This window comes from Halichondria panicea, chromosome 6 (assembly GCF_963675165.1).
Source record: "Halichondria panicea chromosome 6, odHalPani1.1, whole genome shotgun sequence".
Taxonomy (NCBI): Eukaryota; Metazoa; Porifera; class Demospongiae; order Suberitida; family Halichondriidae; genus Halichondria; species Halichondria panicea.
The window spans coordinates 6,337,057-6,360,270 of NC_087382.1; the positions used below are offsets into that span (position 1 = coordinate 6,337,057).

The window sequence follows — 23,214 nt, forward strand, 5'->3', positions numbered from 1 at the left end:
GTCACCGCTATAGGCAGCCTACTGAGCCTGAGTGCCATGAGGCCTATCGTGCTTGGAGCCAAGCAAGTGATCCTGGTGGGAGATCACTGTCAGCTCGGACCTGTCATCATGATTGTGCAAGAAAGCAGCAACCAATTAAGTTTAATAGTTCATAGATACAATGTTAGTTATGCAGCACAATAATTACTGCATGTACACAATGAGTAGAATGCATGTAGAAACGAAACGAAAGATGTAGCTGTGTTGATGGGATAAAGACCTAGCCTCGATTCCAGGCCGCTTCAACAAGGCCTTGTTCAAGCGGCCTGGAATCGAGGCTAATAAAGACCATGCATATGCAGTAATGCAGTCAAGCAGTAATGAACATTTAATCTGTTAGTGCTGACAGTAAAACTAATATTATTACAACACCATAATTATAATTATGCAAGTACACGTCATAATTATATGGTTGTATCACTACTATCTGTCCCTGAAACAACTGTACACAATGTGGGTATTAGAATGTACAAACTGATTGAACTCTGTGGCTGTATTGGTACTATTGTAAAGCGATAAAGATCAGCATGTCCGGTATAGACTTTCAGTCTATTGGCGCTCACAATAATAATGTACACAAAAACAGCCTAGCTTACAGTGATTTTGCTTTTTAATTTTCGATGCTGAATTATCTCGGAGTCTATTTGAGTAACTCGTGTGTCTCGGAGTGAATCCAATTCGATTGATCATTAATTTAGTAAAACATTACAGTTATTAAACCAATTACATCATTATGTTGCATCTGTAAGGGCACATGAAACCCACTAGCTGGTAACAGGCTTTCAAGATGGCTAAGGTACTTAGATGGCTTTTCAACGTATTCTTAGCTACTATATATAATTTTTATGCATGCCTGATTTTAACATGTTCTATAGGGCTTACTAGTAGCATGGGTTTTACTACTTTGAGAACATTACAACTTCACAATAATTTTGAAGGCCATGCATCAAGTTCAGTGTGTTCCAATTACCTGAGATTAATGACATCACTAGGGAAGCACTTGCAAAATAAAATACCTCATATTTTCCATCACATTTTCAGTACACAACAAGCTTGTTGTCACATTCATGCATATATATACGTGCATGTCACTGCTATAGGCAGCCTACTGAGCCTGAGTGCATGGTGCCTATATCGTGCTTGGAGCCAAGCAAGTGATCCTGGTGGGAGATCACTGTCAGCTCGGACCCGTCATCATGTGCAAGAAAGCAGCCAAGTTATTTTATAGATACAATGTTGTTATGCGGCACAATTACTGTACTGTACATAATAGTGTGTTATACAGTGTACATGTACAGTGTTTCGCCCTCATGCATACTAGCCTCGATCCCAGGCCGCTCTTCTGAAGGAGGCTACATGCATACAAGCTCACAGTCCTGGTGCATGCATCCCCCAAATCTGATCATTGTGGCTTTCTAAAGCCATCCATGTGTACTCATTCCCTGCAGATAACCTCAACTAGATAACCTCAACTAGGTCGCCAGAAAAAGACCTTATTAATGCGCGCGGGGTATAAGTGCTCTCCTGAGCGTCTTGTTTACTTATAGAGCTATATCGGCACATAAAACCTGTTTTTGTCACCATATGAGGATTGCCTACAAGTTTCAAGCATAAAAATTATAGGTAGCGTATTATTTTTCAACCACTCATGTTATATCAGCAGTTAAAGCACTCCAATGAAAGTGCATGCATGTCTATAGTTCGCTCAATTAACAACTTATCTCTTTGTCCTAATTGCACACACAGCCACAAACGGACAGACACTCTAATCATTCTACAGCTGCTTCACATGAGCGCACACACGGTGTAATAAGATTGCTGTGTTGAAATGTGAGTTATAATTATGTCTAAATGATTCATTAATCGATAGACATGGTAGCTATAGTATACAGCTAGTTATAAGGCTGTAGAAAGTCACGTGATTCGCGATCTCAGGTGATCAATTTCTCTCTGTCATCTCTCCCCAGCAATTATGGTTTTCTAGTGATGGGCAAAGAGAACAAGATGGTTGGTGCTTTTATTGAAGTGGGGCTTGGCAAAATAGATGGTTACTATCCTCGAGGGCATAATGAAATAAAGCCTCGATTTCGCTACTTCATTCTTAGGAGCCGCGATTATACTTTGGACATGGAGCTTCTATACATGTACACTGTCATGTATTCGGTATACATTATAAAAAAATACGGTAACCTATACAATGATTGTGTAGTGTATACGTATTGTGCCACAATGTCATATATGCATGGATGCTGGCCGACTGTATTTAGTAAAGTAATGTTGCGTTTTGAATGCCCTGCGGTTCTGTGGTTATAATTGTTTGCATGTTTGTGGTTAAATGTACTCCCACAAACTGCTCTCTTATTACTGGGTGATGCATGTTATTGGAAATACGTGTAACGTATTTCAATAAAGTGTCTTACGTTTAGCATAACTTCGTCATATAATTATGCTATGGTTCTAGGGATTTATGGCAGTAAACCCACTAAGCCCAAGGGCTAGGTGGTTTACGTTGCCATAAATCTCCCTATAGTAACCATAAGTATGAGTGTTTATGTGATTGGCTATAATTATGCAAAATATGCTACGCTGCATGAGCATCTACTCCCCTACCATGCACGGTAACTCACTTTCAAACTCACTTTTTTAACAAGCCACAAAATTATCTACATGATACCAAACATGTCTGGAAATTAAAATATCAGGGGGAATTGTCACAGTTATACCCTGGGAATATCCTATAGCACCTGCATGAAAGTAGGATATATAGTTTCATATACCATTGGATTCTTTATTAATTAAGCAGTGCATAATGCAGGCTATCTTGTAATTGTGTTAATAGTGCAGACAACTCCACACAACGACAATGGGGACAGAACCACCGTGAATATAGTACAATACGAAACCGCTATATGATATTTATAATTATGCATATTAATTATATATACCCTTTTGCATGGAAGTGCTATCTTGTATACATCATTAGAAGGGATGATACTCTTACCAGCTAAATAAAAGATAGCATTTCCATGCAAAAGGGTATTATTATGCATAATTATAAATACCGTATATATCGGTTTCGTATTGTACTATATTCACGGTGGTTTTGTCCCCATTGTTGTTGTGTGGAGTTGTCTGCACTATTAACACAATTACAACAATTATGAATGGAAAACTACCAAACAACTGTGTCGCTCTGTTAGTATTAATTTTATTGTCAAGAAGATGTGCATGTAATACCAAGTCAGACGTAAGATCAGTCCAGTATATGCGTGCATGTCTATGGTCAAAGAGAAGACCAATCACTGTCGGAGTATAATTATGTGAAATAAGATTTCTGTAATTATCATGTTTTTTAAACTTTTGCAGTGCTAGATTATCTTGAGCGACTGGTGTGACTCCAATCCAATTGATCGTCAGTATTGCAGGGCCTAAGTGCTAGTAGTGTGATACTAACAGTCAGTGGCGGATCCAGGAATTTTGAGAAAAAAAGGTCAAATCACTTTTCCTAAGCAATGAGCATATGCGCATTAGAGATCCCTGCCCACATATAAATTGCATGAAATATCAGCCTAGTAACTACACAGGTCACGATCATTCAAACTGAGTTGCTAGCTTGGTAAGTTGATTTCCAGTGTGTTCTTGTGTGAAAGGGGGGTTCCATGGAACCCATGGAACCTGTCTGGATCCGCCACTGTAACTACGCTATATTTATGCGATGGCTAAATATATCATGTTGCGCTGTATGTAATTCAAGTCAAGTCAATTATATATAGGTTTCATTCTATCAGGAGTGTATGAAGAGGAGTATGCGACTCCCACGCACATTCCATTCTATATTTCGGACTGATTCCGTCACTAACACTTGTAGTTGTGTAAACTGTTAGCAAATTAAATGTGGGCTGGAGTACAAACCACATGCGTGATATCATTTTTAATTGATTAACCACTACACCTACGCACCCACTTAAGATGCGGTATGATAGTGACGTGGTATGACATACTTGTACCGAAACGTGGTTAATTTACACTACAACTGCTACAGTTGGATACTCTTCTTCATGCACTCCTGCTATTATACAATCATATTTGTTAACATGGTCCACTTATACACAGCTGTAACGGATTGACAAAGCAACCGCATGTCGCGCATGCGCAGATTCAACCTGAATTTTGGTTGCTAAGCATTGTCCCATGGATACTGATGATTATCACTCGTCCGTGCCTAGTAACTGTCAATTCTCCCCGCTTTCTTGTTTCCCCAGCTAGGGAAAGCAGTATAATATTATTGCAGCACTCCTTGAACACAAAACACCCACAAATAAAAAACAGTAGTGCTATAACATATACAGTCTGGTGCTATAGTCTAAGTACTCATGCAATACAAGTAATCGTAACTAATTCTCGGTATTGTTGAGTTGCTTCTTATGCACTGCCTCTGCGTGCTTCTTTCCGCACACAACTCCCAGTGGAACTGTAAGCAACGCAAATGGGCCTCCAAGCATGCCAATCAATCCACCTCGCAGTTCATACGTTCGTTCTAGTTCTAGTAATTTTTCTGGAACAAAAGCATCTGTGAGTACGATTTTACGCTCGTTGCCTCGTACATCAGCCTCCCTTCCTCGAACAATTCTGTCCTGAAACACCTGCTGGAATGCGCTTTGTTTCTTGATTGGAATGGTGTTCAGGCATTGGAACCAGAGAAGAGAAAACCAGCGTCGCTCGTCGAATAAAAGAGGGATCGTGGAATAACCAGCAGGGATTACTTGTATGTTGTCAGCTATCTCCGTGGCTACTCCAATGTAATCTTTTAGGTTTATTCTGATCTGAGTTTTGAACTCGTCAATTTTTGCTTGAAATGCCATTATTTTCTCTTCGTGATTGTCAGGCCATTCAGGATTCAAAGATTCTATAAGATTGGCAAACGTGAGGACAATTACTGTTTTTCTCCAAAACTCATTCCCAAATTTCTTTTGTAGCTTCTTCATAGCTTTAAGATTCGGGTTATGTTTGCCACTGACAAAGCGTGTGTCTACTTTGATGCAATAGATAATCAGGTCCCCAAAACTATATCGCTTCCAGATGACATACATTTCCTTCAGGTACTTCTCTTGCTCCTTAGTGCCATCTTTGAGTCCAGGTGTGTCCCAAATTTTTAATGAAAATGGCTGCTCTCTGCATGCCTGCCGACCTTCTACTCTCACTGTACATCGCTTCCTGATGTCACTTCCTTCTTCAGCGAAACCTTCCTCTCCTCGTTTCTTTCCAAGAAAAGCATTGGTTAGTCCTGACTTTCCTGATCCTGTCAGTCCTGTGATCATAATGTTTACAGTCGTACAGTTTTCGTATACCTCAGTAACTCTTTGTTGGCTGATTTTTTCGGTCTCCAGAGGAATAAATTTTTCATTCCAATTGGGATTAATTTCACCACATCTCAGTGATTCAATTTCAGTCGGTTCACGAAGACAGTCTGATTTGCCGGATCCTGATAGCGCATCGTAATTTGTATCTGCAGCTAGCTCAATACTGTTGACATTACTTGCAGTCAACTCAATAGTTGGAACTCTCATACTGCCAACATTTGTATCTGCAGTGAACTCAAGGGTTGCAACTTTTTCACTGTTGAAAGCCGTATCTGCAGTTACATGTAACTCAAGGGTTGGAACTCTTATACTGTCGACAGTCATATCTTTAGCTAGTTTACAAGCTGGTACATTAGTGCTTCTCATTCTCTGGCTATTTGTGGCCATTGTTTTATCTTAGCACTTAGATCTATCTGTAGTATATATATACCAGTCAAATATGATTTTTCGATCTATGGCTAGTAATGCTGAATGCATCAATTATATGCAATTTTGACCTCATACACTTCCTGCTTAGTCTGTACTAGTAAGGTTTATAATCTATATTAGCTTCATTTATTCTACTACAGCTATAATTATGGCATCAAGTACCCCTACATCTATTTCAGAAACTAGGGAAGATTTTTCCTCCAGTACAAGCAGTGCAAGCAGTGAAGAGTCTGGTGTCTATCATATTCTAGTGACTGGTGTCACTGGTACCGGCAAGTCAACTCTAATTGATGGCCTTACTGGAAATCGTAGGCCTAAGCTGAGTGAACATGCTGGAATTTGTGATGTAGACACAACAGAAGTGACTTCAATCAAATACCAATATAAGACGATCGGATTTACTCTATGGGATACTCCTGGTCGCTTCAAAAAGAGTGCTCTTAAAAAATTACGCAAATGCCCCATCACAAGAGGCTTGGTCGTTCACTGTATCAAGTCCACTGATACTCGCTTTGCATATGACGATCAGAGTTGTGGACGTGCTATGAGGAAGTTAACTACGTATTTTGGATCTAGGTACTGGGAGAATGCAATTATTGCTCTGACATTTGCTAACATCATTGATAAATACCGCCCTGAATGGGAAAGCGATAAAAAGGAGGACGCTTTTCAGCAGGAGATACAACAATGGAGTGACTGTATCAGAGAATATCTGAAAGGATATTTATCGGTGCCAGAAGATATTGTTAAAACGATTGTTATCATTCCGGTCGGGCATACCAAGAAAGCAGAACTGTTGGATGGTATTAATTGGATCGAAAACTTCCATTCTAAGTGCAAAAATCAATTTGCTGGGTTGAGGGATAGTACTAGTGGGGTTAAAATGTGTAGAAGAAGACGGAAAAAATGCAGTTTAGTTTGATTTGGAGTCATGCATGTGTTGATCTTTATTGTTCGTAGATACATAGGTATATGCAGTTCAATTATGCAGTTTCAAATGTGTTGTTTATATCTCCATTCACTACAATTCATTCACTACAATTACTATATATTGTGTGCATGACAAAACTAAGTGAATAAATTTATTATAGCCCTATATATTATTATACCTGTAGATTATATGAAATGAATGCCATTATATTATAGCTTATACCATAGCCCATGCACTTGAAATACCACATCTTTTATATATGAAACTGCATCCAGCTTTGGTTACAAACAGTACCAATAAAAAATTAGAACCAGTAGCCGAACACTCGGTCTCTATTCTCATATCATAGATTACGTGCTTTGGTCGTCACTGAGCTCTTTTGGGGGGAAAAACAATGTGTTGTGCAAGATCTGCAGAAAAAAAATGGTTTTAGTGTACACCTGGTACTAGCCTCGATTCCAGGCCGCTTGAACAAGCGGCCTGGAATCGAGGCTAACCTGGTACGTATTTACTTGCTCAATGTTGTGAAATTAATGATATTCATGCGCATTCCATGTTTGTGAGTTTCAATTGTTTAGGTAAAGGGTTATAGATCTACATGTACTATTAAAAGTGAAGTGGCAGATATAAATTATACATGTAGATCTAGTGACATTTGCCACAAAATGGGAACTCTCTTAGAGTACGAGTCTGTGGAGCTGGAGTGTGTGACTAGTGTGCAGTGTGTGTGAGATCAAGATCAGATATATAGCATGCCAAGCAAAGTGGTAGGTTACAGAGAGCCAGAGAGCCAGGTATCTATAGCCTTATATCTAGCTAGCTGTATAGCCCCTGTTGGAAATGTTTTATATGGATTCCATCTAGGACAAATAAATGTCTATGTGCAAGTTTATTTCTCAATTTACTGTAAGACTTTGAAGCCAGAGATCGCTTTTGAAAGAAGTCCTAGTGTCGCATATTTAGAGGGTCGCATCTATTATAAATTCGGGAGGTAGCTCCACTCAGTCTACTTGCCTCGATATCAGAATATTTTCCAGTAGGCTAGATTCGAGGCTAGGGTGGCTACACATGATTCACCTTCATTTAGGACGTGACATTAATTGTCGACGCAACTGTCGCTACTTTTAGATGTCTCACTTGCCCCGCCCCTTCACTAAAAGAAGGGTCTGGCATGGTAAACACACCGTGCTGTTTTGTTCTGCTCTGTCAGCAAAGTTTGTTCTTTGTCAAGTGGGTGTGAACATGAACAGTGACCAGCACATGTGGCTTGAGAAGAATGAAGTAGTTCTGATATTATCCAGTTTTGGACGTGTAGATATGATACACAAAGACAAGAGCTATGATTTGATTAAAGAATTACATGCATTTACGTGTACGGATTGTATACAATTAATATAATTTTGTCCCCCTAAAGGTGGGGGGCTCCCCCCAAGTTCTGGTGGATGGTCTCTTCTCTCACGACCAGGCGGTGCGGCTAGAGTGCACCAGGTGAGAGGGTGTGATAGCTCTGACATAGCCTACTATTAGTTTTTCACGGTCGGCAATTGTCTGCTTTTTGATGTACTTGGAAACCAATGCTTTTGGTACACAAAAGCAAACGTTCCACGATTCACAATTGAAAGGTTTATTGATACCTTTATGATCTCAAAGTCTCTTGAAGCCGTACAGTATTGCACTATTGCTCCTACCAACACATGGGACACACTTAGATGTATACAAGACTTGTTGTCAAGTGGCAACACTAACTCTAACCCTTAGCGTTATTGCCACGCCCACATCTAGTGCCGTATATTCCACTTGATCCATAGATTCTATTACCGTGAATATTTTGCTGGTGAATCAGCAGAAAAATTGACCCTTTGCGATAAACTATTGCGTTCTGGCAAAGATCGTGTTTAATTACCATGCGGTTTATGTTTTGCCATTAAATGTTTGCTAAGTCACAAAGTTCGCATAATTATTTGATGCTTGCAAAATCGTACAGCAGGTTATTTTCATACATCATGGAAATTCGTATTTGTCGTATTTAGAGCATTAATACGAAAATAGATAATTTTTGCACAATAGGTTCAACGTCAGTTGTCAGGATGTGGGCGTGACAATATTCTGAGCTGTACAAATAATTATTTAGAGTACGAAGTAATATTCAACTGGGTAACAATAACGAAACTTACCGTTACACGTGGTATCTAAAAGCTGAGTATGTGGTTCTAACTAACGTACAGTGTATACACAGTGACAGTGCTTTGGTACTAATACCAATACCATAGATCGGTCTATTCACACGGCCCTGTTGTGGCTTAATAATTATAACATCCATTGTGTTTGCAGGAAGATTAAGAACAGCATCATTGGTAACAAAAAGAGGAAGAATGCTTTCATGATGTTGGGGGTCATACCAAGGTACTTTCCTATAGCTTACTGCATTAAAGTATGCGTACATCAATCAATACTTGTAATGGACCTCTTAAGTGTTGTATAAGCTCATTATTCAGAGTTACATACATGATTGTATTTTCTGTGTGTGTGTGTGTGTGTGTGTGCAGGCTTGTTGGTCTGCTTGAAGACGACACATCGACTGTAGAGCTAGTGCATGAGGTGGTGGTCACTCTAGGGAGCTTCTCTCATGGATTAGCCAACAACGTATCTGTCATCCTCTCCACACAAGCACTGCCCCTGCTCATTAACGGTGGGTCCATTAATTCATGGCCAGCCAGGGAGACTTTCCTTATTCGTTAGTTACTTTACCCCTTCTCATGTATGGTCAGTTTGAGCTGTACTCTTTCTCATTCACTACCATAATAGTTCTCTTTCTCATTCACTGCCATAATAGCTGGGAGTGCTAGCTGTTCATACGATGTATCCATACTCTCAGTTGTTTCTGTAGTGTAGTGGTTATCACGTGTGCTTCACACGCACAAGGTCTCTGGTTCGATCCCAGGCAGTAACATTCATTTTGTTTCCCCATGCACTGACTATAATTATATCATGCAATTTTCACATGCTCGTCACTAATTCTCAGTGATGCTAAAAATTTAATATTGTATTTTTCATTCAGGACTAAGTCACTCTAACTCAAGTATAGTGAGTGCGTGTATCCGTACATTACGGACTCTGTATGGCTCTGGTCTCGCCCCACCCTCCCCTCTGTTTGATGATGTCACTGTTGCTAAGAAACTCATATCCTTGCTCTCAGAAGTACCTGCAGTGTCACAGTCTACAGCAATGATTATTTCTAAAGCCTGCCAGGTACATACTAGCTATCGATTAAGCTTTACGTCTTTAAAAAATGTTGGCAGTATCACTTTAGGGTAATAAGAGCTCTCAATAATGTGGACATGCTGCACATGTGACTGTCTATGAATGCATGAACTCAGCAATGCTAAGAAATTTTACTTTTCACTGTGTCCCTGTCTGCAGTGTCCCGACCATCAGAACCTTCTGTGCTCACTGGGGGCCATCACCTCTCTCGCACACTGTCTCTTGTCAGGAGCAGAAAAAGTGAATTTTGTTCAATTCCAAAATACTTGTACAGTAGCGTACATATACATGTAGCACAACTCATCTGACCTCTTCGGTGATAGCCGTAATCATTTCAAGGTTTCTGGCTTAATTCCTTTACCCGGGCCCTCAGTATTAAAACCAAGATTTTGGATAATAATTCCATATCGTCATGTTGGATTTCGTAGTTTTGAGTATAATTGTGTAATTATATTGATGATCAAGATTGTAATTTGAAGAATTCCGTATCGTCATGAATCAACGTTAAATCCTCACCTTAATTGTTACATGTAGTTGGAACACCATCTTGTACACTCCCACACACTCCCACACACACACTCACTCTCACACACATACACACACACACACACCCAGAGTGTTCAGTGCTGTCTGAGCTGTCTCTCTGCACTAGTCTACGAGAACAAGCACTCGTCACAGCTGGTCGCCACATGTGAGTATACTGCAGTGTAGTCAACCTTCACCATGCTGTGTAGTGTACGAATATGGAGGTAGAAACTGTATAGAATGCCCTTTTCCATTGTACAATACATGTAGATATAAAGAGGATGTCCTACTTTTTTGTTCTGAGGTTTGAGGTTTGGTATGTACTTGTACGCATAGACAAGGACATTTCTCTATTGTACAGTGCACAGTGTGATTTATACGAAGGTACCTTACCGCTAACCCTGAGTACGCAGATTAAATGTACTAGCCCACTTATTATGTACAGTATTAGTATCATAAGTTCGTGTGGTGTATTTGTACAGATTGTTGTGATGGACAGCCACTAGTATCGGCAATATCAACTGTACTAACCTGTAACCACGGCAACGAAACAAAACTGGCAGCAGCTCAATGGTCAGTCAAAACTAGAGCTGTCAGTTGTACTGAAAATTAAATTGTACATACTATGTACTACATAAGTATGCACGTTTACACACAGTGCATGTACAATGCACGTACCAAAGCTGTATGTCACCTGATAAAATAATAGGATACTGATATCGTAGTCAGTATCCTAGTGCTAAAAATTACAACTAAATAAATAGCATTTATTCGAGCAGCTAGCTACCATATCGCATATTTACATTGTAATTAGTGATACCTCCTGAGATTGTACCTACATGATTGTACAATGTACATATTATGTACTCACATAATTATACTCACAGTCTGACAAATCTGTGTCTTGCTGGGTCCTTGCTCCCGGACAGCCCCACGATCACTCTGAGGGCACTACCAGGCCTTATCCGATTGTGCAAGAAGGAGTTCCCCCTCTCTCTCAGGACACCAGCTATTAGCGCTCTTGGTAAGGTTTACTGACGTACGATTGACAGTGCATATTCCGTCATATCCTTTTCATAATTATTATACCACACGTACCGCATGGATGCGATCCACGTGTAGACCTATACAGTCATAGATTTTGTCGGATTGTACGACCACAAAGTTTATCTGTGAGGATTACGATTTTATTCTTGTGTTTAGATGAATAGTTTAATCAGTCGTGCACCCCCATAGCCTATCTGACGGCCCCCCACCCTGCCCTCCAAGAGCTCTGTGCTGAGTCCGACCGACTCATTCCCACCCTCGTGGACTACCTTACCCAGTCACCTGACCCAGAGGACGAAATGGTCACTGAGGTTAATAGTTATTGTAACTAGCCATGTGGTGTTATGTATGATCAGAAGTTTATTATAATTATTACATATCAGTGCAATACTTTGAAGCGTTTTTAACGTACATACTCCTGATCAATTTTAGTATACACTTCAACCGATTTATTGTATGTGCAAACTATAAACACCGCTGTCGCACTTTTGTCCCTGTGTACAGGATCACCTGGTTCAGTTTGAGTGTCTGTGTGGGGCGGTGTTCCAGGCTCTGAGCAGTCTGGCCTCGTCCAGGGAAGAGATACGACTCAAGGTCGCCTCACAACACGGTTGTATTCGATTGGTCACTCAAGCGCTGAGGGAGGGTCCCTCTCACGTCAGAGTGGCCGCGGGAAAGTGAGTCTTATTGTTCACATGCATGGATTAGAATTATCAATAAGATCATGGACTATATTAACACAAATACATGCACACATTGTAGATGTCTCCATAGCCTCACTCGTTCCACAAAGCTCTTGCGGACCACTTTGAGTGATTGTGAGATGTGGCAGCCTTGTCTGGAAGTGCTCTGTCTGGCAGAAGAGGAGCTGCTGGTCATGGCCACTGGTGTCATGTGCAACCTACTCCTGGCATTCTCTCCCAGCAGAGAGGTACTCGATTCACTGTATCATTGTGTTCGGTGATAGGGTTCGTTGTTCGGTTGTGGCTGTGCAATTAATTTGGAGGAGGGGGGGGGTGTATGCACTTGTACAGTACAGTGTGTGTGTGTGTGTGTGCTGCAGTTACTTTCAAATGGCCCCAACTATCAAGTACGCGTACATGTACATGTAGGTACTTACACATAACTGCATGATCTATAAATTTGAATCCTGTTAAGTCCTACGTACATGCATGTACAGATACATGTAGTTTCACGTGTGTCTGACCATCTGCGTGTGCTTGCTATCTGCCCCGCCCCTTGCAGAAACTGGTGGAGGGAGGCATCATTGAGAGACTCTCTGTTCTCTCCTTCCATGAAAACTCCACCATACAACTCAACGCAGTATGGGCTCTCATGGTGAGCTTCAAGCTGCTAAAGGTTGTACTGTTGTATGACCATGTGTGTACTGTACATGCACATGACATGTGTACTTTAATGAACACCTGTTTACTGAGTGTCATTGCATGTACATGTATATACCTCCCCTCATGTGATTGTAGCTATAATTATAATGCATTAATTTCGATCCAGAGTTTGTATTGAGGTGAACGTAAAATTTAAGTACATATACAAGTTTAATTTCTCACTCGTAATGGTCCTCGGTCCCCAGTTCTTATTTTTAAGTTGTTGAAGTGACCTCGATCTTTGCTTCATGCATGTAGAGTGCCACCTACGACTGTAATAAAGAGGTCAGAGTTCGAGTCACTAAGTCCTTTGGATACCAGAGAATATTCCAGTGAGTCTAATTTCTAGTGCACTCTACATGTACACCGTGTTGAAGCTCTAAACACAGTCGTGTAGGTGGATTGTATCCAAATCAGAATCATTTTGATTAGTCAAGTCATCTATTATAATTATACTGCAGTTAATCTTCTCAGAGAAAATAATAGTATGTACAATTTTGATTTCAAACTTCGCACTATATACCTTTCACCTTTGACTGTTGCACCCAGGCTATGTTCTCCTCGCCTGGACACCAAACTAACAATGAAGGCTCTCGGAATATTGATCAACATTATTCATGATTCTGACGATGCTGAAAGTGCAGTGTTTAACCATGGAAGTGGTCTTTTGGCTGCCATGGTAACGTTACTGACTGATAATCCGTCCAATGAGATTCGAGAGCAGGTGTTATGTGTGCTAGTCAATGTGTGTAACTTGTCAGTGAAAGGTCGTGACCTCCTGACTGGCTCTGAAGATATCATGAGGTGCATCAGTGGATTATTGGTAAGCAAGCAATAGTCAGAACAATAGTGCATAATGTGCATCCATTGTATATATAAGCGTTGACGCCTTGTACGTGTGACTAATTAACTAGCCGTACATTGTGCTTCAAATTGTTGCAATAGCTCAATATTTAGCATAGCACTTGGCTCTCAAAGTAATGTAAGAAACGTAGGCTGATATTTCATTAGGTATTTTAGGTTGCAAGGACAATCATAAGTTATACTATAAACCGTATAGCGGGTTATTTTTGTATGTGGAAATTTTCGTATTGTAGATCATCATCCGAAAATTAAAACTTTGTGTGCAATAATTATAGGTATATGTCATCATTCTGAGCTGCACAAATATTTATAAATTTGGTAGTTTATATACAAACATTTTGACAACAACAATTACCGGCTATGCGGTACTATATAGTATACAATGTGCACTATGATTAGTATACATGCATGTACCTACTACTAGTATGCATGTATACTGCATCTCATGCAGGCTGCGCCCTCAGGTATAGAAATAAATACACCCTAGTTAGCCATGATACAACATGGTGTAACAATGTTTTTCCCTTCCCCCTTACAGCATCATAATGAATCCAACTCAGTTCTGTTGGCTGCATGCCGGGTCGTTAAGAACTTAGCCAACTCAACATTGCCAGGTAAAGACGGTACAAATGTGTCCAATCTTTACACGTACATGTAGGCCTTTTCTTTATAGAGTGCAGTAAATCGTATGAAGTGTCATCTTGTTTTAATTATCAGTGTCAATGGCAACTTATAACAATCGCTAACCAGTATTAAATTCCTACAGTAAATGGTGTATCCATAATAATTATGAGTTTCAATGATAAAATCTGCATGGGTCTATCTTGTTGCCGTTAAAGTTTCTTTGTTTCAAATGAAAGTTCTCAGTATTGATGTATAAGTTAAATTCTCTGTGCATAGACCACGTCCACCGCCAGAACTGCCTAGAGGAGTATGGAGTAAAGATTGCTCTGCAGAAACTAGAGAGAAGTGATAAGCTTCAAACACAGTGAGTTTCATACATTAATTTGTGCATGTAGCCATGGTGATCTGATATTGGTATACACAGTCTGTGTTGTGCACATATGTTGCTGTTAGTATACTACTCCGTAACGCTATTTTTTGGAATGAAAATGCTCTTTTGACTTGTTACTGGTCAATTTCACTGATGATGTGTATGGGTCTCCTACTCATCATAGCAATTTTAATGTTGTTGCCATGTCCTGTGATACATAATTATAGCTAGGTAGATGTATACATGCATGTACATGCATGTACATGTAGTATCACTATGTATAGCAGCTTGATACAGATTGCTCCTATTTTTTGCACACACATGTGACTGTCACATGCGCAGAGTGAAGGAAGTCCTTGAACACTTCATGTCCCATAGTTTGTGATGAATGATCAACCCTCTTTTACCATTGTACTCCTGTGCAACTCTCTGAATGGCCAATTTCATTCACACACACAGCTTTTAATTTGTACTTGTGTCAATAATAATTATTGATGAATCTCATTAAATATTAAGAATTTCTCTCAGTTTAGTCAAAAGTAATGGCAGCTTCAACATATGTTGTCATAGCTAGAGTTGTTTGTCTAGTTACCCTAGCCAGTTTAGCTTTAGCCCTTGCCCCAAAGACCCAGTTACCAGAGAGACTACAGCCTTATCTGCACCTCATCAACCACACATACTTTGAGAGAGCTCACAGTGAGCTGGTGTTGAGAGGGGAATGGCAACTATGGAAACGTAGTCATAATAAACGGTATCCCACTGACAGGAGGGATATGGAAAGGTTCGCTGTGTGGAAGTCCAACAAAGTCTACATTGACTATCACAACCAGTTCAAGAATGTGTTTGGGTACAACCTAGCCATGAATCAGTTTGGAGACTTGGTGAGGTTCCCGTCTTGCTTTTTTGTGTTGGTATAATTACACTAGTGCATGGTCTGTCACACATTGCTAATAGTTTTTGTATACATAAGCCAAGAAGCTGATCTAATGTTTGAGTACAGTTTACATTGTTCAACTTCTATTGTTTTGGCTGTAGTAAGATTCCAGTAGAAACTGAGCATCTTTGCTCTTCTTTTTCTATATACACTAGCTATTCGCCGTTGGTACACTTGCACATGTATATAATTATGTATGTACACACACCCACAGTCGGCTGAAGAGTATCTGTACTACACCAAGTGCATAGATGGTGCTCACTACCTAGACCCAAATAAGCACTTAGCATGGGTCTCCTTTTTCGACCCGGAGGAATTTGCTAACACAAGTCAGCCAGTCGAAATCAACTGGAGGAGCCAAGGCATTGTATCGGATGTGAAAAATCAGGTTAGTTTAAGTGCTTACATAATACTAACGCTGTCGTATTGTCATGATGAGTTGCTGAGTTTTTAGAGCTCTACTTGAGAAGGTTGTATGGAGTGTTAATCTTTATAGCACCTGTTATATTTATATGTTCGAAGTTGCCCAAGGTATACATGCTAGGTTCTGCTCTGCATGGTCAATGTAATATGTTTTGTTGCACCGTATAGCGGGTAAATTTGGTTTTAATTTTAACGATTTGGTGAACAAGGAGGGTCGCAATTAAAAATCACTGTTTGATAGAGATCAATAATGTCATGCAGCATGATCGTCATATTATAATAATCACCAATAATACGTAGTTCAATAGCCTCATTCACCATATTTACCTGCCATACGCCCAAAGTGATCGGAAAGGGAATTACCTCTGGCATGTGAGGGTGTCATACAGGATTTTGAAGTAGAGGGGGTAAATAAGAAAAGTAAAAATGTTGCTAAAAAAAGGATCTTCAATACCCTGTTAGTATGTAAAATTTCCAGCTATGGACCCCAACTAGTACCTGAATGCAAATTTTAGGGGGGTTTCCCCCCTGTATGACACCCTGCATATAGTTTGGGTCAGTGATAGGAGTGCGTGGCCAATTAAAAAAAGAATGAAGCCACGTGCACAGTATGAATTTTACCAAGCACTCCTAATAATTATTACTGATGCAAGAAGATGTAGTTTACGTGTTGTCACCTGTTAGTTATTGTTTTCATTAATTGGTGACACAAGTGCCCCATGTGTTTTTGCTCGTACTGTTTGAAAAAGCTACACACTATACAATAAGTCACGTGTTGTCGGGTGATAAAATAATTGTGTTATCTTACACACACTTTCAACGTCACCAGGATTTGAACGTTTGGTATTCATCTTGTGCTGATTTACTCACACTTTAATTCAATATCAACAGTTTTCAAACGATTAGTAGCTGATTTACGTACGCACACTTTCAACATCAATGGTGTCATCTTATGTTATCCTACACACACTTTCAACGTCACCAGGGTTTGAACGTTCATCTTGTGCTCTTCCAATATCAACAGTTTGATTAGTAGCTGATTTACGCACACTTTCAACATCAACAGATAAATTAACGTCATCTTATCTTGATTCACGCACACTTTCAATAAAAAAGTGTTTGGATATGATTAATTAGTATTCATCTTGTGCTGATTTACGCACACTTTCAACATCACGTACAGTGCTCTATGTGTATAATGTACCTCTGTTGAAGCCTTTGTGTTACAATTGTTGCAGCTTTGCCTCTCACCTTTAATGGAGAGAATAATTATGACCATTATTATTTGTACGTTAATCTGAGAATGGCTCTCCACTATGTGCGTACGGAAGTTTGTACCCTCGAAATAATTATACCCACTATATACGTTAATCATTTAACCCAAACTCTAACGTTCAGAACACTCTGTGATAGTATATTGAGGTTTTTAAGTCTTGACGAACTTTGATATCCCTGCAGGGTCGGTGCAGAAGTTGTTATGCGTTTGCTATCACAGGTGCCCTGGAGAGTATGAATGCACTGGCCACTAAAAAGATTGTGCAACTCAGTGAGCAGAACATTGTCGACTGCTCAAGTGAGCTACTTCATTAGGGTTGTACGTACGAGCATGCTATGTCCACTTGATTACTGGATCATACTTAATTCTTCATGTTAAATTAATGTGAATGAATTTGTTTTAACTTAAACTAATGCATGGTTGTACGTAGGTGCAATGTAAACATGTAATTAGATTATGGTGTTTTGTATTGTACAGACTAGTATGTGTATATCAGATATTATAATAGTGAAGCGTCCCCACACAACATTTATACATTCTCTAACACTATAATATACTCCCTTTTCAACAATGAATACTCAGAGTATCACCATTATCCTGTTGTCCAACAAAGCCTCCGTCTTCATTTGGGCACACTTAGACATTCACATTACGCCATTTCCCTCCCCTCCACACACACCCAGTTCCGTATGGTAATCGTGGTTGCAGTGGTGGCTCTAGACTCTCGTCTCTAATGTACATCATTGACAGTGGAGGATTGGACACTGAGACCACCTACCCCTACTTTGCCAGGGTGAGTAGAGTTTGGCTTCATTGGTGTACAGATACAGTACAGTTGTAGGGATAGTCTGCATGTAATATTATTCTGGTGCTTGTGGTGAAATCTGTATTTGTCAGCAATGGACGTATGCCATTGTTGATCACTATACAACAAAATGTGTTTTTGTTTGCGAGTCACTCTACTGTAATGCTGTACGTAGCAATAAATGTTGGTTCCTCACGCAGCAATCGCTGTGTCAGTTCAGCTTCAGTGGCTCAACTAGCGCGTGTACTGGGATGGTGCGCATACACAGGGGAATGGAGAGTGACCTAGAGACTGCAGTTGGATTGGTTGGACCAGTTACCGTGGGAATTGACTCGAAACATTATTCATTCCAGGTATATTCTCGGTAACTAGAGTATCGATCTTCTCTTTGGTATATTGGTGATCATTACTTTACTTTCTTCTAATTGCCGTGTAATGTAATGTGTATTGTGTATGTGATCTGCATGAGGCTATAACATTTTTTATGCTCCAAGTTCAACTCTGCCTTTGTCCATCTGAGATTACGGCCTCTAAAGTCCCATCTGAATCTTTTACGGAATTTACTCACATTGCAGTTTTACCAGGATGGTATCTACGATGAGCCTGAGTGCTCCTCGGAGAACCTCACTCATACCCTGCTGGTGGTGGGCTACGGCACCGACGAATATGGGAAAGACTACTGGCTGTTAAAAAACAGGTGACTATACATACATATAGCTACTTGTGTAAGTAGTGGGAATGAAAAGTGTCATAAAAATGCTGCAAGGATGTCCTTTGTAGAATGGTACATGTTTAATACAATATCCACTTATTCAGAAATTCTTGGTTCCATTCAGCATTTTGTTTTACTACACGGTATATACGTATCAGTGGCGTTTTTAGGAAATGCAGTACAAGGGTGCGTGAGAGCGTGCGAAAATTTTGAGACGCCCACATACAGGAAGCCACACCCGCTTTCCCTGCGCATGACAACGTTTTTAAGGTGTGGTCTTAATCATTAGATGTGCAACGTGTGGTCTTAACCATTAGATGTGCAAAAGCTCTAGCTATAGATCTAGCTTTCAGTCTGCTATTCATGCACCGTTTATAAATAGCTCCCAGATAACAGTAAGTTATAGGGGGTGCTATATAGAGCGCCCTGAGCCCTTAGCTGGATAACGCCACTGCGTATGGCTTATTTGCTTAGTGTCTGGAATCGAGGCTAGTGTCTGTGTGCAAACATTTTTGTCTACTATACATGCACATAATTATTTATACACTAGCTCTAACACACACACACGCATACACACACACACACACACACACACACACACACACACACACACACACACACACACACAGCTGGGGTAAATCATGGGGCAAAGACGGCTACATAAAGATGACTAGGAACTCCAATAATCAGTGTGGAATTGCATCTCAAGCACTTTTCCCATTATTGTAGCTACTCTATATATCTGTCACTGATCATTATTTTCATCTTTCATCTCGCTTTAGAGCATTCCATGTACTCAAACGGCTCGTTGTGTTTCTAGTGGTTATCGTTATTGATGTTGCATTTGTAGTTGTTGTGATGTCTTATTGCCCTTATATATATATACACAGTGTATATAGATACCAAGAATAGGTACTAGGTGCAGTATAGATCTAATTCTAGTGAGTGGCAGCTGTGGAATTGTGTAGGAAAATAGAATATAATTATGCGTGTATAAGTGTTGACACTAGCTAGCTAGCCCTATAGATCTACTATTATGGCACTGTCCTGCATGAAGGATGCAATAGTTAGAGGTGAGTATTTCAGTATGGTTTTCTTACATGTACATATCATGATTGTACCTAATTTTATCTGAAGCTGCTGTATAAAATCTACACCTATTGGGTTTCCTCTCATTACATGATGGACGAGAAGCTATATATATAGTGCAAGCATGCATCGGGCAGACGAGTTTTCCTGCTGTCAAAAGATTTTGCTGCATGAGTTGGGATGAGGTTAGTCAAATCTGTTGTTTAACATGCATACACTGTACAGTATAATATGTATATACTACTAGATCTATAATTATAATTCCCCCTGCTAGACTATAATAGTATATATACAGGACTGCATGGCCATGCATATGTTATAAAATTACCCTATGCTGTGCCCAGCACGCAGGGATATATAGAGTGATTGGTCACGTGTGTGTGTTGTGTACACAAAATTGAGCTGTTTGAGTGAACTAGACACTTTCATGGACTCTACTGCATGATAGTTGAAACTTGTAGGCGATCTTCAAAGGCGACAAAAAACACTGTCTTTGCTTTTCTAGTTTCACAATCATTCTAATATTGAGGTCATAATGTTGAGGTCATTACGATAAAAAGTTATAATCTGTTTGCCGCTGAGTGATGAAGCTCAATGCACGGGGTGAATGCTATGAGCATTTTGTTGCTGTTATTACTCCATGCGTGCGCAGCAGGGGTGTGTGCATGTGTGTGTGTGGACACAAAAATGAGCTGTTTGAGCGAACCAGACACTGAACTGCTTTAACTGCATACTAATGAGACAGTAGTTGAAAATAAAACTTGTAGGCGATTTTCGAAGGCGACAAAAAATACTGTTTTCTAATCGTTGCTTTATAGATTCACGATCATTCCCCTAATGGGTGTAATCACTGTAATGGGTGCAATTACTATAATGGGTGTCATCACTGTAGTGAGTGTAATATCACCATAATCACTATAATCATTCCCGATTCACGAGCATTCCCCATTATGTTAAACGAGCATGCTGACTATAAAAAGGCGTGCCCAGGACAGCTCCGACCGGATGCAACGGGAAAATGGCGAAAATGAATTTACTTGAGTCTTGCAAAAAGACGCCCTTGACAGTATAATGCACATTCTTTACATTCTTACGGTCTTCTTTTGATACGCCTTCTTCCGCGCTCTCACGAGATAGTAGACATGACATAACTTAAAACAAAAAATGGCTGTCAAAAGTTTAAGTGTTCTCAACCTCAGAAGAAGCCTACTGGGGTCCACAGGAGCTTTGGTTCGAGACTGAAGATACCAAGCAGGTCTTTGTTGATAGAATTGACAGTGCTAAGCGTTTAATTTTCTTGCTGCCAGAGGTTCATTGGCCTTGGAAAACATGAAGATTTGGCAAACTGATGTTGTTGTTGAAGAAGGTAAATAGTCTAGTCTATAGTATAAAAGTAAGTAGTATAATTATAGTATACAGTAAGGTGACTTTATTGACCTACGAGTGCTTTTTAACATTAACATTTCATTTTACATGGATATAGTAACGAAGTGAAGTGTTGAAAGTCTGTAAGGCCAGGGAACACCTAGTGGGTTCGGGTATCGTCCAAGCACCTCCTGAAGAACGGAAATTGATTGTACTACTATTGTAAGTTTTAAATATCGCACAAACAGCAGCTGGGTGTTGTGGCTGTGGTGAAGGGTGGGGGACTAGTGACAAAATGGACGGGTGTTTTTTCTGTTCAATTACTAGTGGGTCATCATGCTCATAGCCACCATGACATTTGTATAATAACCTTCATACATAGAGTCATTATTATTAATAACGTTCATCTTTTCTCAGGTCGCTTTGAAGGACTACCCTCACTTGTTGACAGGACAGTCTTCCTGGCATCAACCTATGTATATAGAAAATGTAAGTCTTACTACTGTATCAAGCAATAATTATATCGTTACCTCTCTGGCCTCTTTTCTGGAGGAAGACTCACTGCTAGGGGTTGGTAGTTCTATTATTCATTCCCACATTATTCCACATCCCATGTACTCGCGACTTTCATCAGGCCTACAGATGTTTATACTACTGACTCGACTGACCTGTATTTCCAAAACCTGCCTATTATTCTCACTAATGTTCCCATGATACCAGCATAATTCTTCCCCAAAATGATGCCAGCACTACCAACCCCTACCCGGGAGAGCTCTCACTTGTTTGCACCCTACTCTACAACTCTAAATGATAGCAAACATTTGTTTGATATACTGACATTAATTAATGCTGATATAAATTCTTTTTCAGAATCAATTTCGTCAACTTTCTACAATGCACAATGGCGTAGTCTCAAGCCTCAATGCCGTCTATTTATATGCAAGAAAGCAAGGAAAACTCTTTGGAAGAGTTCACTGGAGTAATGCTCACTGTAGCTAACCTGGAGCTGAATAGACATAGCCTTTTACTGTACCTACAGACCTACCTGAGCATTATTTATTTGTCAGCCATAATCATAAATTTTTATTTTTGTCTTTTTGATTCTGGTAAAGAAGAAAACCCACCAGGAATGTTATTCCCCTCCCTTCTGTGTGTTTTTTTTTTAGTGTTCACGGTGTGTATGAATGGGTTCTGAGCGCTTTTGCGCAAGAGAAAAAAACAGCTCGTTACTAAGGCTTGAATGAAATTTTCTGGGTCAAAGGTCGCGTCCTGGGCAGCTCTTTTTATACTCAAAACTCGCTCCGGGATCGGGAAGTTGCTAATGCGGATGCTCGTTTAAGGTCAATATTATGGTAAAAATTTGCAATCATAGATAAAAGGGATTTGAAACGGATCACGTGCTCACATAAGCTGTATATAAAATGCATATACTGAGCTAAGATACAGCCGTGTTTCGCCCCCTACCCCCTAGAAAACTACTATTTTGGCTGTTTTGGAAATTTTAGACTATTCCAAGCCCCCCCCCCCACAATTTCTTAATGTCCCTGGATATAACAGAACTTTTTTGGATTACTAGGAAGTAGCTAGAGGTACAGAACATTGCTTTTCGCTATTTAATAGGATGTTTTTGTACCATATTATAGCTAAAGAAGTAGTGTACTGTGTGTCATATAGCCTCAAGTATCGCAGCAGGATTATCACAAACAATCATTTGCCTCTTTTTTGTGTCTTTGGCCATTTTTTTCCACTACAGTATAGGCAGTCTCAATTAAACT

At 39.9% G+C, this 23,214-nt stretch overlaps 3 protein-coding genes and 1 non-coding gene across 9 annotated transcripts; 3 read left to right on the plus strand and 1 right to left on the minus strand.

Annotated features, from left to right (window-relative positions):
- Positions 1 to 315: 315 nt before the first annotated feature.
- LOC135336794 (armadillo repeat-containing protein 8-like) lies at positions 316 to 15,362 on the plus strand. Of its 4 annotated transcripts, XM_064532657.1 has the most exons (20): positions 316 to 1,662; positions 1,786 to 1,869; positions 2,007 to 2,202; positions 8,174 to 8,247; positions 9,091 to 9,162; positions 9,306 to 9,448; positions 9,818 to 10,008; positions 10,180 to 10,260; positions 10,636 to 10,711; positions 11,028 to 11,118; positions 11,433 to 11,569; positions 11,782 to 11,903; positions 12,097 to 12,269; positions 12,355 to 12,523; positions 12,838 to 12,930; positions 13,236 to 13,309; positions 13,527 to 13,800; positions 14,380 to 14,455; positions 14,742 to 14,829; positions 15,178 to 15,362. In XM_064532657.1, the coding sequence occupies exons 3-20, from the start codon at positions 2,026 to 2,028 to the stop codon at positions 15,218 to 15,220; spliced, it is 2,154 nt and encodes a 717-aa protein (XP_064388727.1). In that variant the 5' UTR covers positions 316 to 1,662; positions 1,786 to 1,869; positions 2,007 to 2,025; the 3' UTR covers positions 15,221 to 15,362. The 4 variants fall into 4 exon arrangements, with proteins under 4 accessions (XP_064388727.1, XP_064388726.1, XP_064388729.1 ...); XM_064532656.1 differs by having other exon boundaries at positions 316 to 1,869; XM_064532659.1 differs by lacking the exon at positions 2,007 to 2,202 and having other exon boundaries at positions 318 to 1,869.
- Positions 4,303 to 5,871, minus strand: LOC135336797 (uncharacterized). The gene has a single exon (XM_064532662.1). It carries the CDS (start codon positions 5,784 to 5,786, stop codon positions 4,434 to 4,436), a length of 1,353 nt encoding a protein of 450 aa, XP_064388732.1. The 5' UTR covers positions 5,787 to 5,871; the 3' UTR covers positions 4,303 to 4,433.
- Trnav-cac (transfer RNA valine (anticodon CAC)) lies at positions 9,637 to 9,709 on the plus strand. Its single transcript has one exon. It is a non-coding gene; the product is annotated as a tRNA-Val (tRNA).
- A 5-nt stretch (positions 15,363 to 15,367) lies between the features above and the next one.
- LOC135336798 (procathepsin L-like) lies at positions 15,368 to 22,614 on the plus strand. 3 transcript variants are annotated; one of them, XM_064532665.1, is made up of 10 exons: positions 15,368 to 15,716; positions 15,984 to 16,157; positions 17,651 to 17,765; positions 18,152 to 18,261; positions 18,474 to 18,626; positions 18,849 to 18,970; positions 19,615 to 21,440; positions 21,558 to 21,661; positions 21,857 to 21,928; positions 22,310 to 22,614. In XM_064532665.1, exons 1-7 carry the CDS (start codon positions 15,378 to 15,380, stop codon positions 19,712 to 19,714), a joined length of 1,113 nt encoding a protein of 370 aa, XP_064388735.1. In that variant the 5' UTR covers positions 15,368 to 15,377; the 3' UTR covers positions 19,715 to 21,440; positions 21,558 to 21,661; positions 21,857 to 21,928; positions 22,310 to 22,614. The 3 variants fall into 3 exon arrangements, with proteins under 3 accessions (XP_064388735.1, XP_064388734.1, XP_064388733.1); XM_064532664.1 differs by lacking the exon at positions 21,558 to 21,661 and having other exon boundaries at positions 19,615 to 20,058; positions 20,123 to 21,440; XM_064532663.1 differs by lacking the exon at positions 21,558 to 21,661.
- The last annotated feature ends 600 nt before the right edge of the window (positions 22,615 to 23,214 follow it).